General features: G+C 38.1%; 1 protein-coding gene across 4 annotated transcripts in view; it reads right to left on the bottom strand.

Annotated features, from left to right (window-relative positions):
- The window catches only part of adgrv1 (adhesion G protein-coupled receptor V1), a 252,872-nt gene that overhangs the window by 121,808 nt on the left and 116,663 nt on the right, over nt 1–14,401 (bottom strand). For all 4 annotated transcript variants that reach the window (XM_049470643.1, XM_049470644.1, XM_049470645.1 and 1 more), the window contains 13 exons: nt 14,053–14,255; nt 12,003–12,179; nt 10,686–10,868; nt 9,629–9,808; nt 9,364–9,528; nt 7,693–7,813; nt 7,438–7,561; nt 7,201–7,339; nt 5,828–6,013; nt 4,607–4,842; nt 4,340–4,488; nt 2,924–3,122; nt 1,487–1,706 (listed from right to left, as the gene is read on the bottom strand). In XM_049470643.1, coding sequence (XP_049326600.1) covers nt 1,487–1,706; nt 2,924–3,122; nt 4,340–4,488; nt 4,607–4,842; nt 5,828–6,013; nt 7,201–7,339; nt 7,438–7,561; nt 7,693–7,813; nt 9,364–9,528; nt 9,629–9,808; nt 10,686–10,868; nt 12,003–12,179; nt 14,053–14,255 — 2,282 coding nt within the window. The remainder of the gene's footprint in view (nt 1–1,486; nt 1,707–2,923; nt 3,123–4,339; nt 4,489–4,606; nt 4,843–5,827; nt 6,014–7,200; nt 7,340–7,437; nt 7,562–7,692; nt 7,814–9,363; nt 9,529–9,628; nt 9,809–10,685; nt 10,869–12,002; nt 12,180–14,052; nt 14,256–14,401) is intronic.

The following is a 14,401-nucleotide window of genomic DNA, read 5'->3' as shown; positions in this document are numbered from 1 at the left end:
TGTTTTTTTGTGTGTTTTTGTTTCTAATTTCTCCCATGAGCAGATGAAGAATAAGTTTGCTGCTGTGATATCTGCATGGACACAGTAGCTCTTTTATCAGCACCATTAGCAGAAGCGCAGTTGCTCAGGTAACCAGCAAAAGCTGTGGGATGAATAGTCAGAAGCTAGAAAATCTCCAGGAAAAACCTACCACACCACTCAAGTGTTTAGAATGAATAGGTTTAGCTTTGCAGGGGAGTTTTTCTCTCCCTACTCAGGAATAATGCTTTCAATTTATAAGCAAAAATAATAAGGACTGCTGCTTTAACCTCCTAAGACCCAAACTCTTGCATGGCATGCATTTTGTTATTTCTATTTGCTATTTAGGCTAATTGGCAACTGATTAGTGTAAAAACAATAAATTCAACTACATGATGTAATTTCTGGAAAAAAAAAGATGTCCACATATGAGGACTTTAGTTTTATATTTACATAGTTTCACAATGAATAATAATGTGCAATGTATTCCTATCATTAGATACAGCAATCATGCTCCTTTGAGCTTCAACATGAAGACATAACAAAGTAAAAAAAAATAATTTACTGTATTTACTGTTTGCTTAAATTTCTGAATAAAATCGAAACTATAACATCTTAAACTGTTCTGCACAACTAGGTGAGAGTATAATGGCCTCATATGAGGACACTAGGACTTTGTAGAGCACAATTTAATGTTGGGGTCTAGACAACCCAAAATGTAATGTGAACATACAGTATGTGGACGCCAGGTCTTAGGAGCTTAAACTAAGTTTCAATATACTTTTAGTTTTACATTTTTAGCTATGTGGTACTGCGTATATATATATATACGTATATATATACGTATATTTCCGCTCATTCTCACATTTTATACCAAAAACACATTTTAAACGTACTTTTCCTTATGCTCATTACAAATATATGTTTACACCAGAGAGGCCTCTAATTGCCAAAATTAGGTTACAGACTGTCGCTTTAATGCAAGATTTGATTTTGTATTTATTAAACTGTTAATTCCAAAATATTTGAAAATAAGACAGAAGTATTCTAACATGAATATGATTTGAATGATTCAGTTTAATGTCTGAGCTGTATATCAGACAGCACTGGGAACATATTAACTGTGCCTAATAATAAAGCTGCTGAAGTGATATCAGCACCTCTGTGGCTAATGTACTTGTGAGTCATAAATAATTTGGCCTTTAAATCAGTCAACATACAGTATTTCCCAAATAAGTTTTACTCAGACAGACAACCTTTATTAAAATGACAGGTCGTACTTCCAGTCTCGGTCAGCTGAACATTTCCTGACCCCAGTTCTCACTCGTATTGAATGTGTAAAGCAGTGGAAACATCCAATGGAAGCTTGTTTTCCCCCCTCAAATGTTTTCCCCATATGCGGAATACTAAGATCATGGTGCTAAGCTGCAGATGTTGACGGTGAGGTCATCGTCTAGACGGGGCTCACCATTGCATCTCCGACCAGCCCGCCGACGCGCTCCAGCACCAGGCTGAGCCTCAGGGTGCTGTTGGGGTTGGGGATGGTGATGAGGCTCTGGTTGACAAAGCGGACCACGCCGCTGGGCGAGTCACTCTTGGCGATGGTGATCTGGGAGATGAGCTGGGCACCCAGTATAGCGCCCCCTGTGGCTGCAGTGAGCTGGATCTCAAACATCTCGTTATATTCCCTGTAAATGTAAAGAGAGATGAACAGAATTGAATATGTCATAATTAGGCCTGTCACAATAAATGCAATATTGATTTATCGTACAATAAATAAATACATTTTAATAATTGTGATATTGTCTATTGTATTTATTTGTATGTTTGTTCACATATATAACAGTTAACAGTATTTTAGCCAGTCATGCTTCAATAACTGTGACTGCATACACAAAATGTGGAGTAAAGTAGATGAAGAAATAAGTATATAATTCCCAAACTAATTATTATAAATGATTAATTCAAAATGTGTTGTCTATAAAAAGTGTATAATTGCTTTTTTTGTCTTAAAATTACAAAAATATTGAGTATCACTAATTATTATTATTTCTGGGACGATATATCGTCCACCAAAAAATCTCATTGCGACAGGCCTAGTCATAATTGATATAATTAATAATAAGATTAGTACAGTCACTTGCCAAAACTGATGAAAAGTCACATAGCAGTATGTACAATAATCATAAATTGTTAACCCTAAGAAATGGCGTGGGAACAGCCACATTTGTATAAGCCGTGAGTTGCTATCTTGTGAGTGTTTCTGAATGCTGACGAGTTTACAAACTTCCAGTGGGAATTTAACAATCCTTGATCCACAGAGTAGGGGTGGACGATATAGCTCTAAAATAATATCACGATATTTCACGATATTTCCGCGATAACGATACTCTTGGCGATATGATAAAACATTGAATTAAAAAAATATATATTTCAAGATTACTCTACTGCAACAAAATGAACATTAAATCTTATTATTGCATATGATATGATATGGCACACCCCTAACTGAGATATAAAAAAATACAAGATCTTTTTTATTTTATTTGTAACAGAAGTCAATAATCCAGAATGTCATGATACTAATAATAATGCACTCCATTATAATGTATAAGTAAAATGACAGATATACTGGACAGATATTATCTGTCTCTAGTAGATATATAATGGAAAATAAGAACAGTTTGAATTTTTCTTTTGCTAAAAACTGTAGTACCCTGATGTGATATTTAGGGTTGGGTGATATTGAATGATATTTCAGGGTATAATATTGTTCACGATATTCAAAAATGTTGGCATATTATTGCTTACGATACGATACGTTTTTTTTAAGCTTCAGTTGGATATGTCAAAAATCATGGGACACATAAAAAAGTCCTAGAAATGCCTGAAAACTGCCACTCACCTGTCCAGATCGTCCACTATAGTGACGTTGATGTGGTTGAGGATCTGGCCGGGTCTGAAGGTGATGGTACCGTTTGGAAGGATGTAGTCAGCGCCAGGTTCAGCAGTAACACCTCTGGAGAAATACTCAGCAGTGACCTGCCCGTACGTACCCACCCTCCTCAGTACAGGAATAGAGACAGTGCCAACTTCCTCCTCAACTGGACAGAGCAAGGAGAGAAGAAATACAAACAATATTAAGGTGCACCAATCCATCTTTTTTCTCAGATCTGATACCAACTAATTCACTAACATTCTTTCTGAACAACATTTAAAGCATTTAAAATTAAGTACACAACAGAATGGAAAAAAACAACAGATCCTATCATTTTTGGATTTATTCTTTTTATTTGATACTATGCTACTGATATGCTTATCCTCTCTGAAGCTCAGAAATGAATGCTAATAGCCATGATGCTAACAGCTGGAGCCACATTGCTAACAGACACAGCAGCCGAACTAAAAGAACTAAAAGAAATTAGTTCTGGGTGGTTTGACCAAAAATCTCTGTATATCACTGTATTTGTCAAGATTCTGATGGTTTCACAGTATATCACAGTATTTTTTTTGAATGACTAGGCTTTTATATAGGTTTGTGACTTACTCTACTGTCAGGAGTATATAATATAAAATGTAAGGCTTTAAATTAAGGCTTTGATTAGTACTGCATGTAGTTTGCTCCACAAAATAATACAATACATCAAAAAATCAGATTTCAGTGAGGAACAGCAGCAGAAGCTCCACAGATAAAGTGGTGTTCTTATGTTTTTCCTGGCAGGACAGAGCTAGATGAGTGTTTGATTCCACAGAGCTGAGCTGCTGCCACGCCAGTGTATTAGCTTGTTATGCTAACTGGCTAGCATTTGCTAGTGAGCTTCTTTGACGGTGCACTAACAGTAATATTAACTATTAATAAAGGGATAATAATGATTCACTGGTTAGATGAGGTACATTTTGCTGTAAGTAAACTATATTTCTTTTGTTGCTAAAATGATTCTGAGCTTGAATTATGTAGCTTAAAATAACAAGCTGGAGTGAGATAGAGGTAATTATATTGGTTCTATTGGTTTCAAGCTGGATTACTCACTGACAGTTGATAACAGGAAAGAGATAAGGAACTTGTGATATGAGGTCGGTTTTGCTGTTTGCTATGATAAGTATGTCGTGTCTATAGGTTTTTATTCTGAATCTGAATTATGAAACCTGGAATAGTGTGTTAGCCACGATGCTAACAGCTAGGTTCAGCCTGGTTGGGCCTAATCCTTACGTTAGATCAGTGCAACCCTAAATATTAACACTTACATAAAATACAGGAATCAGAGTACTATGTTTAGTCTTCAAAACAATCCACCACTTGTGAGCAAGTGTGTCTGTGTACCAGTAATATTGGTGAAATCTGGGTCAAATTCCAGGATGCCCTCGACGTTGTCATTCTTCTGGATGAGGATCATGACAGAGGAGATGTTTCCAATGGCTGGAGGCTGATCTAGCTGCAGACCTTCTTCCCTTATGGTAAAGTTCAATGCACTGATGAGAGAAGGAAGAATGAGGAAATTAATAATCACAGTGGTAAAAAAACTAAGTACAAAAAGAAATACTCTCTTTAAGTTCTCTAAATTCATTTTTGTCATTATTGTGGGCTTACCTGTCATTGAGAAGCTGCACCTGAGTGATGTTGAGGTAGAACTCTTCGGGTCCCTCTGGAAGAGAATCGTCCAGGATCTTCAGGGTGATGATTTTGAAGCTGTCTCCTGGACTGAACAGCAGTCTGCCTGAGGACTGGTTAAAGTCTAGTCCGATCACTGCAGTCCGGCCCTCTGTCTGGTAGCTGACCCACACGCTGCCCAGGAGCCCCATGGAGCGCACCACTGTAACATTCACCTGAAAGACAAAACACTGCTGATTACTATCTGTTATATTTTTAAAACATTTTTTTTTACAAACGCAAGTCATATGTTTTTGTAGAATGTGTAAGACTAACAAGCCTTGTGGAGGAAGTTAAGACTAATAACACTAGTAACCAGATATCCCTCTTAAGAGTAGCCTACATCCCTCAGCTCATACAGTACCAGAGTACCAGAACACAGCAGAGGCAACTAACACCACTGACCAAAAATGTATTAATTGATATTTCCAAACATTACTCAACTCTTTTAAATTAGGGGAACATTTGTGTGAATTGAATCATCTTATATAATAACTGCATTTAGTCTGCTGCCATTGGCAGCTTCTTTTCTGCTAGTTTCTGGCAAAATCTATTGGCATAATGGGTGTGTTCTCCTACACTCCTTTTTAAAACTCTTCATCAGTTTGTAGTCATTCCCCGTGGGCTACCTTAGGTAAACTTGTAAATCCTATATTATGTTCTAACTCTGTGTTGGCTGTGCGCACTTTATTGTTCTCTCTATAACATTTTCTTTCTTCATCTAATTTTTAATAGGAATTTTTAAATCTGTAATTTACCTAAAAAGAGAAGACTAAATACAAATCTATTTTATGTATCCAGTGTATCCAGGCTTCCAGTGTGTGTAGTTCTATACACAACAAGATTCCATCAATTTAAAATGACCATACAGTGGAATATCCATACACTGCCCCACTGTTTCTATGATTCCAGTATCTGAGAACACAGTGTTACACAATCTTTGGCTGTAAATCAGAAACAATCCCCCAGAACAAAACCAACCCAGACTCAAACTGCAGCTACAAACTGGGACTCTATGGCAGCCGACAAAACAGTTACAGTGGTCACTAGACTTGACCACTTGCCACTGATTAAAAAAACGTTCCATGGTAAAATCACAGAGAACGTCTGCGTGTGCAGAGGCTGCAGAGAGAGACGACGGGTAAAACTGGGGACTCTTACTGATCTGTCCTCCTCGGAGGCGCTGAGGGAAGACTGGGAGAAGGAGAAGAGGCCATAGGGCATGTCACTGGCAGCCATGGTGATGATGGCACTTTGTCTGTTGGGGCTGATCTCTGATCCCGGAGTCAGAGACACGAGCCTCAGCTCGTATACCCGCCGTTCCTCCGGGATTTCATCATCCAGAGCCTGGAACAGAAGAGAAGACATTTATATATATAAATATACAGCTCTGGAAAAAATAAGACCACTTAAAAATGCTGAGTTTCTTTGATTTTAACAAATAAAAAAAACTCTGGAATATAATCAAGAGGAAGATCAAAAGCCATCAAACCAAGCTGAACTGCTTAAAATTTGCACCAGGAGTGGCATAAAGTTATCCAAAAGCAGTGTGCAAGACTGGTGGAGGAGAACATGCAATACACAGGATGTATGATCAGGCCCCTAATGTTTATTTATATCTAAAAGGTACCGTATTCTTTTTGCACTATAAAATCCTTTAATTTACCCAAAAATCAAATTGGCAGTGCGCCTTTTAATCCGGTGCGCTTTTAATCCCACCGCTGAAGTACAGCATTATAATAGAGTTTCAGTTTAGTTCTCCAGCAGTATTATCATTAGCTGCTAATCGCGCAAAGCGCTAGCTCTTTAGCCCTTTAGCCCTTTTGGAGGTGAGTATTATATGCCTGTATTCTGCTGCTAACCCCAGAGAGCACTGCTGGAGCAGTATTAGCATTAGCTGTTAACCACAGCGCTAGCTCTTTTGCTGTTCAGAGAAGAGTATATCGTACTGTAGCCTGTGCATTTATCATGTTAAAACAAACCACGTGGGACAAATCGCTAGCTAATATCGCCCTGGCTTACCGGAACACTCAGGGTTCCTCAGTGTAGCTCTGTTGGGCGCTAGCAGTTAGCCGCTAATGCTAATGCTCCAGCTTTAGTGGAAAATGGAGGGGCTTTACTCACCCAAATAAACAGCAGTTTTCTGGAGAGAAATCTGTGTAGATTTACATCCAGCGCTCGTTTGATTTGTCTAATTCGTCTGAAATGTTTTGTTTTTTCTTTTAGGAATTATGCTTTTGTTTACTTAACTTAGCTTAGCTTTACAGGTCGGAAAACATGGTGACACCGCTTTACTACTACTAGTTACTAGTGTCGCATAAAATGTATGTATGAAAATAGACCAAAAAATAGACGTTTATTGATAATGCGCCTTATAATTATTTATTTATTTTTATGTATCTAATATGCATGTATTGAATTCAGGTTAATGAATATCACAAACAACTCAATGCACAAACTGTAGCACAACTGAAAAACCTTGTATCTACCAAACATTTCACAGTAATACACTTCCCATGACGATCTGGGCTTACCTTCAGCTGAATGGTGGCGGCAGACTGCCGATCCCTCATTATAACCTTTCCTGAGATCTCCAAGAACTCAGCGGGTACAGCTGGTGTGATGTTCCAGTATATCTCAATCTCACCAAAAATGCCTGGACCCCTGACCAGACTGCAGCACAACACATTAACACATACAGTTAATACTGATGAGGCTCACACTCTGAATTATCAACCAACAACAACAAACATTCATAAGAACAGTCGTACCTGATCAGAGCCGTGCCATTGTAGGCACCCTGAGGTTCCCCAATAATAACATTCCTGGAGGTGTCAGCTACGCCTACGATTCCCAGAGCTCCACGGTCTGCCCTTATCACCACTGTGGCCATGTCTATCAAACCAAAACAGAGAAATACTTAATGTAGCCCTGAGTGATTCTGAAACTTTAAATATCTAACTCACAAAAGCACATTTGAAGGTTGAAGAATAAAGATCTAATATAAAATAACATTAATTACTGACTTCTTGTGGGATTGATGACGGCCTCGTTCTCTGCAGATAGAAGCTGAACGGTGAATCTCTCCTCCCCCTCCAGAACAGCATCAGCTAAAGCCTGGATCATCAGAGTCTGTCTAGACTCAGTCTGAAAAGAGGTCAGAGGTGTGTGTGTGTTAGAGCGTGACTCAAGATGGTTGGACTTGGTACTAGGGGTGGGCGATATGGCTCTAAAATAATATCACAATATTTCAGGGTATTTTAGCGATAACGATATACTTGGCAATATAGGAAAACTAAAATAATTCATTCATTTCAGGAATATAGTATAATAGTATAACAGTATAATCATAATGTGGCAAAATAAATAATATAGCATAAAATAATATAATGCAGCAAATAATATTGCAGAATATTTAGTGCATGCATATAAACTGCAAACTAAAAAAGTTATACAATAAATACACCTAAAGCTTCACAGTAAATAATAAACTACTTTTAAGACACAACAGCCCTATTATCACGATATGGATTTTTAATATAATGATATTTCTGTGTCACGATATATTGTATACGATATAATATTGCCCACCCCTACATGGTACTACAGAGTACCAAAAGGTCTTTAAAAAAATGTGGTGTCTGTTTTCGATACTTTGCATGAAACGTTCATAAACTTGCCAGAGAAAAACGCAGAGAGTACACACAGACAGAAATAAAACCAGTCCTGACGATGCCCTGCCATTCACAAGTGGAGAACACGCACAGAAAGGCGGTGAGCAGGTTCTCTGTGATCATTCAAACTGTCGACACACCTAAAATCCCAGACGATCGCTCGCTCTCGCGCTGTCTCTTCCTCTCTCTCACTTGCACTCTCTCTCTCTTCTGAGATATTATAATACAGTAATTCTAAGTGACTTGACACCAGTAATATAATTTTAATATTTGTAGTTTTTTTTCTAATTTTACCCATTTTCTCCCCAATTTACAGGGGCAATTACCCAACCCACTCATTAGGACTATTGATTGACTATTGAACCCCCTATCACTAGTGATGCCCCAACACACCAGGAGGGTGAAGACTAACACATGCCTCCTCCGATACATGTGAAGTCAGCCACCGCTTCTTTTCGAGCTGCTGCTGATGCAGCATTACCGAGCAGCTTGACGGCATGAGCGGGGGTTCGAACCTGCAACCTCCTGCTTATAGTGGCAGCGCTTTAGACCACTGGACCACTCGGCGCCCCCAAAATTTGTTTAAGTTTAAGCACAAGCAATTAATTTTGTTCTTAATAAAGCGCCACAAACATGCTCACTATTTGTTCCAACAAGATTCAACAAGAGTCTCTCATGATGACAGAATGATAAGGAGATTACTCATGATTACTCTTTTACATAAATATGATGTAAACGAAGTATCATTTGGGTTTCGGTACTGAATTCAAAGTATTGTATCGGTACCAATATTTAAAAAAAAAAAAAATTGTGTGACTAAATCATTTATACAAACAAATGGAAAAAATCTGTGGCCACATTTTGGTTATAAGAACAAAGGAAAATAAAAATGATATAAACTTCCTTAGGACTGAGTCGGATAACTACAGGAAATAAATGAATTACTGTATAATTACATTCAAACAGTAAATACTTCCTATAGTAAATACACCCATATATTAAATAAGTATCTCCACCACTTACTCCATTAAACACCAGAGTTCCGTTATGAGGCTGCAGGTCATCTCTTGCCTTCTGCTCCAGAATCCAGATCAGATAAACAGTACCTTCACCTCCTGCACTCCGGACCACTGTTAGATTAGCCCTGGAGGCGGGATCATCAGTGTACTGCGGCTCAGAGACAGTGATCTGAGGAAAAGCCGGATTAAATATAATTTTATATTTAGCTTATATAAATCTTAACAGGGTATCATATCTCACTATCTCACTATGCAAATTTTATATCTACCGTTAGCTCCTCGAATCCGAAGCGGCCGAGCGGGGAATCGTTGGCGGGGATGTTGATAACGACTGAAGTGTCTGTTCCCAGTCTTGCTCCTCCAATCACACGTGTCAGCTTTACAAGGAATGATTCCATTGGCTCCACAATAGTGTCATCAATAATGTTGATCTCAATCATGGCACTTGCCTATAAAAGCAAAGAGCAAAGTTTGCACTTTCAAGAACAAAAGAAACAACAGTGGCTTTTAAAAATAAGCTGTTTACACAATTACAAAATGTAATATTGAGGATTGTCAAAATTTCATGATGAATGAAACAATAGAAATGATCCAAATATGTATTGCTACATTAACATTAACTGACATAAAAGCTATAAATATATGTTATATGTCTTTATGCTCATTAAGAGTATATTCCTAAATGTTCTTGATTCTTGCATAGTTTCACTTCATTTCCTATAATTAAACAGCATGATTTTGTTTTAGATAGTACAGGGGTTGGACAATGAAACTGAAACACCTGGTTTTAGACCACAATAATTTATTGTGATGACGGACATTCTTGTGGAAACAGGAGAGATGAGGTGCACATTGAATTCTGCCATGATTTGGGCAGCCCTTTCAGACAGCTTCCTCTTGCGTCCACAGTTAATCCTGTTGGATGTGGTTCGTCCTTCTTAGCGGTATGCTGATGTTACCTTGGATACCGTGGCTCTGGATACATCACAAAGACTTGCTGTCTTGGTCAAAGATGCACCAGCAAGACGTGCACCAACAATTTGTCCTATTTGAACTCTGGTATGTGACCCATAATGTTGTGTGCATTGCAATACTTTGAGCAGAACTGTGCTCTTACCCTGCTAATTGAAACTTTAACACTCTGCTCTTACTGGTGTAATGTGCAATTAATGAAGATTGGCTACCAGGCTGCTCCAATTTAGCCATGAAACCTCCCACACTAAAATGACCGGTGTTTCAGTTTCATTGTCCAACACCTATATATATGTAAATGAGCCCTGTTAACGTTAAGCACAATGTGAGCATAAGCCAGCAGGTATTGTTTACCTGTCCATCTTGAAAGGTAAGGTTTCCTGAAGTTGGAGTGAAGTCCTCAATAGTGGCGATGACTGGTTGAGCTTCCCAGAACACCACGATCCTGTCACTCCTACCAGCCAGCCTCACCACCGGTAGATAAAGGATGTTATCAGGTGGAGGAACCTCGTGGCCAAAGACTACCCCAGAAGCATCCTGAAAAAACATGATATGAAGCTGTCATTTTTGATTCATGTAGTCTGCTGTTGGTTCCTAAATTCTTAGTTTTCTGCTCGACAGCAATTTGATGTATTTGATGACACTGAAAAGTCATTTCATTATAACCACATCCTTGTTTCTCCATTTCATTTTTTGCTCCACTGTCCATATGATTAATAGCCTTTATACTTTTCTTAGTCCTGCAATGACACTGAGGTGTTTAAAAACTCCAGCAGCACTGCTGTGATTGATCCACTTGTAGCAGCTGAACATACAGGTGCATCTCAAAAAGTTTGGAATGTTATTGAAAAGTTACTTTATTTCAGTAATTCAGATTAAAATGTGAATCTCATATATTATGTAGATGTATTAAATACATAGAGATCTATTTTAAGCGTTTATTTATTTTACTGTTGATAATTATGTCTTATAGCTAATACAAACTCAAAAATCTGTCTCTCAGAAAATAAGGATATTATATAAGCACAATTGGTACTTTTGGCAGTGTGGGCAGTGTACCAAGTCCTGCTGGAAAATGAAATCTGCTTCTCCATGAAAGTTGTCAGCAGAGGAAAGCATGAAGTGCTGTAAGATTTCTGGGAAAACAAAATTGCACTGACTTTAGACTTGATAAAACACAGTGGATCAACACCAGCAGATTGTCCATTTCATTTCCATTTCATTTTATTTTCCAAACCATTTCATTTTCCAGCAGGACTTGGCACACTGCCCACACTGCCAAAAGTACCAATTGGTCTTATATAATATAATTTTCTGAGACCCTGATGTTTGGGTTTTTAGTGGCCGAAAGCCCTGTAATCATTAACAATAAAATAAATAAACACTTAAAGTAGATCACTATGTGTTTAATACATCTATATAATATGGGAGTTTTTTAAATAAAGTAACTTTTCAATTATATTAACATTTTTTTAGATGCACCTATACACTTGATGGAAGGAGGATAGTAAAGTATGGCCGATAGACTGTAATTATAGAGCTACAAAGTGCTCTTAATTTTTAGGTGGAGTTTTACACAATTAACAGTAAGTGTGGAAATACAAAGATGTAGTGTTAAAGCTGTGGCTGGTCAATAAAGACAATGAAAAGACAATAGTTTCTAGTTCTCACCCTGGAGACATTAAACTGAAGGACCCCTCTGGGATCATCATTTTCTTGAATGGTGATCTCAGCAATCTCCATCCCAGGTCTTCTGAGGCTTGGCTGTCCTGCTCCTGTCTGACCTCCCATTAATTCTACGTGAGTGATATTCACCAGAAATGTTTCAGCCAGTTCTGGAAAGTCATCCTGTGAAAACACAAGTGTGTGCACACATTACAATTAGTGCAAAATTGAGATTTATTTATAGTAACACACAGTCCAAATACAGCAGATAGAGCGCCATTGCTTAAAAAAAAAGGCACTCAACACCAAACCAGCATTGAGCGTAAATTGCATAGCGTTCGAAACAAAACACAACAGAACTGAATGATGTGTTATGCAGTTCGTCTCACGGAGCGTGTTGATGTTTGCCAGCACTTTGAGACACAACCAAGCCCTCTCTCAGCCCAAACAAAACTCAGCATGAGGCTACGGAGGGCGAAAATACCCGCACCGCTGCAATTTGCAGGAGCAGGAGCTATTTGAGGAGGAAACTGAGGCAGAAAAGCAGGGTTTCAGCGGTCGTGGTGATAGCCATGTGTTGCTGGCCTTTGCTGTAGGCAGCACACAGGCAGAACGCCAGCTTGTCTGCTTAACAACTCAAACAGAGCTTTGGTTACTGCCTCTGCTTAGCGCAGGCGGCCGTGGAGGTCTAGGACATGTGCTCTCTGACTTACACTTAAAACCAGCTGCTGTAGTTACAAACTGCATCAACTGCACATTCAACTGTCATGAATGTGCCAGATGTCAAAGGCAAGCCTGGTATCAGGTACTTGTGACTTTTATTGTGTTGACAATCCCAAATTACACGACTGAGCAGGGATTAAACCTAGTCTCGGACTACAGAGTAATTTTTAAATGAAGATTAAATGAAGATTCATTGTAAGGAAAATAAAGTCTACATCTCTGCTCAATTCCTTTTTGGGAAACAGACCCTATATATATATATATATATATATATATATATATATATATATATATAGCTCTGGAAAAAAATATTTTACCAAAACTCTGAAATATTATAAAGAGGAAGATTGCTGATCACAAGCCATCAGATCAATCAGATTTTTGCACCAGGAGTGGCAAAATGTTATCCAAAAGCAGTGTTTAAGACTGGTGGAGGAGAACATGCCACGATGCATGAACACTGTGATTAAAAACCAGGGTAATTTCACCAAATATTGATTTCTGAACTCTTAAAACTTTATAAATATGAACTTGTTTTCTTTGCATTATTTGAGGTCTGAAAGCTCTGCATCTTTTTTTGTTATTTCAGCCATTTCTCATTTTCTGCAGACAAATGACAATATTTTTATTTGGAATTTGGGAGAAATGTTGTCCGTAGTTTACAGAATAAATAACAATGTTCATTTTACTCAAATATATATCTATAAATAGCAAAATCAGAGAAACTGATTCAGGTTTGTGGAAACCCCTTATAACAAATGCACTGCTGACACAAGTTAAGATGTGCAAACACAGCTTGTCCCTGTAGAGAACCCTAATTAAATGAATAAGAGATGTTCAGAGCAAAGTGAATAATGTTTAAAGTTTATCTTATCATTAAAACCACATGCATTTTATTGTCTGCGGTGAGTGGCTAATGCTATTGCTGCAACCTCCAGCCTTAGTGATGGAGAAACTTCATTAAAAACTTCTTTATAATAATGCACTTTAATGTAGTGGCTTTACTGCACCTTATAACCTGACTGGTAAAATTCATACATAAGATGCAATGGATTATTAGGCGCACTGGCAATTTTTGGGAAAATTAAAGGACTTTAAGTGCCCCTTATAGAGCGAAAAATACAGATAGGATAGTGATTTGATGACAACTAAAATAACAGCAGCCCAAGTAGGTTCCCCATTATCCTGTGGTATCTAGCATCAAGACATTAGAATTACTGTAGATATTTTTTATTACTGTAAGTTGTGAGGTAGGTCTCCAACAGTCTCAATATTAAGCTCTAGTCAAAGTTACTGACAACAAGATAAGAAAGACCTACAGTAAGATACTCACCGGTAAGATGGTGATGGTTACCAGAGCAACAGCAGCCTGCTCCATCATAACGACTGTAGCCTGTTTAGCTAAGTAGTCCTCACCCTCGCTGGCTTGATTGACTGGTGGCAATGACAGAGCTGGCCTGGTTGTGTAGTAGACCACCACATTCCCAGAAGCCCCCTGTTCTCTCACTATGCTCAGTGTGATGTTGCTTGGACTCCCTGCAAACATAGTATTGTACTGTAATAAATGCAAAATTATGCACAGTTATGCATAGAGAACAAGAGTAAGAAGAATTATGGGCCAATCATAATGCACTCGAGTTGGAGTGAAGCAGTTAGTAAGCATCTGTGCAAGCTATTTACAT

Source organism: Astyanax mexicanus, chromosome 22, assembly GCF_023375975.1.
Source record: "Astyanax mexicanus isolate ESR-SI-001 chromosome 22, AstMex3_surface, whole genome shotgun sequence".
Taxonomy (NCBI): domain Eukaryota; kingdom Metazoa; phylum Chordata; class Actinopteri; order Characiformes; family Acestrorhamphidae; genus Astyanax; species Astyanax mexicanus.
The sequence above is the reverse complement of the archived record's forward strand: the minus strand, read 5'-3'. Positions and strand labels throughout refer to the sequence as shown.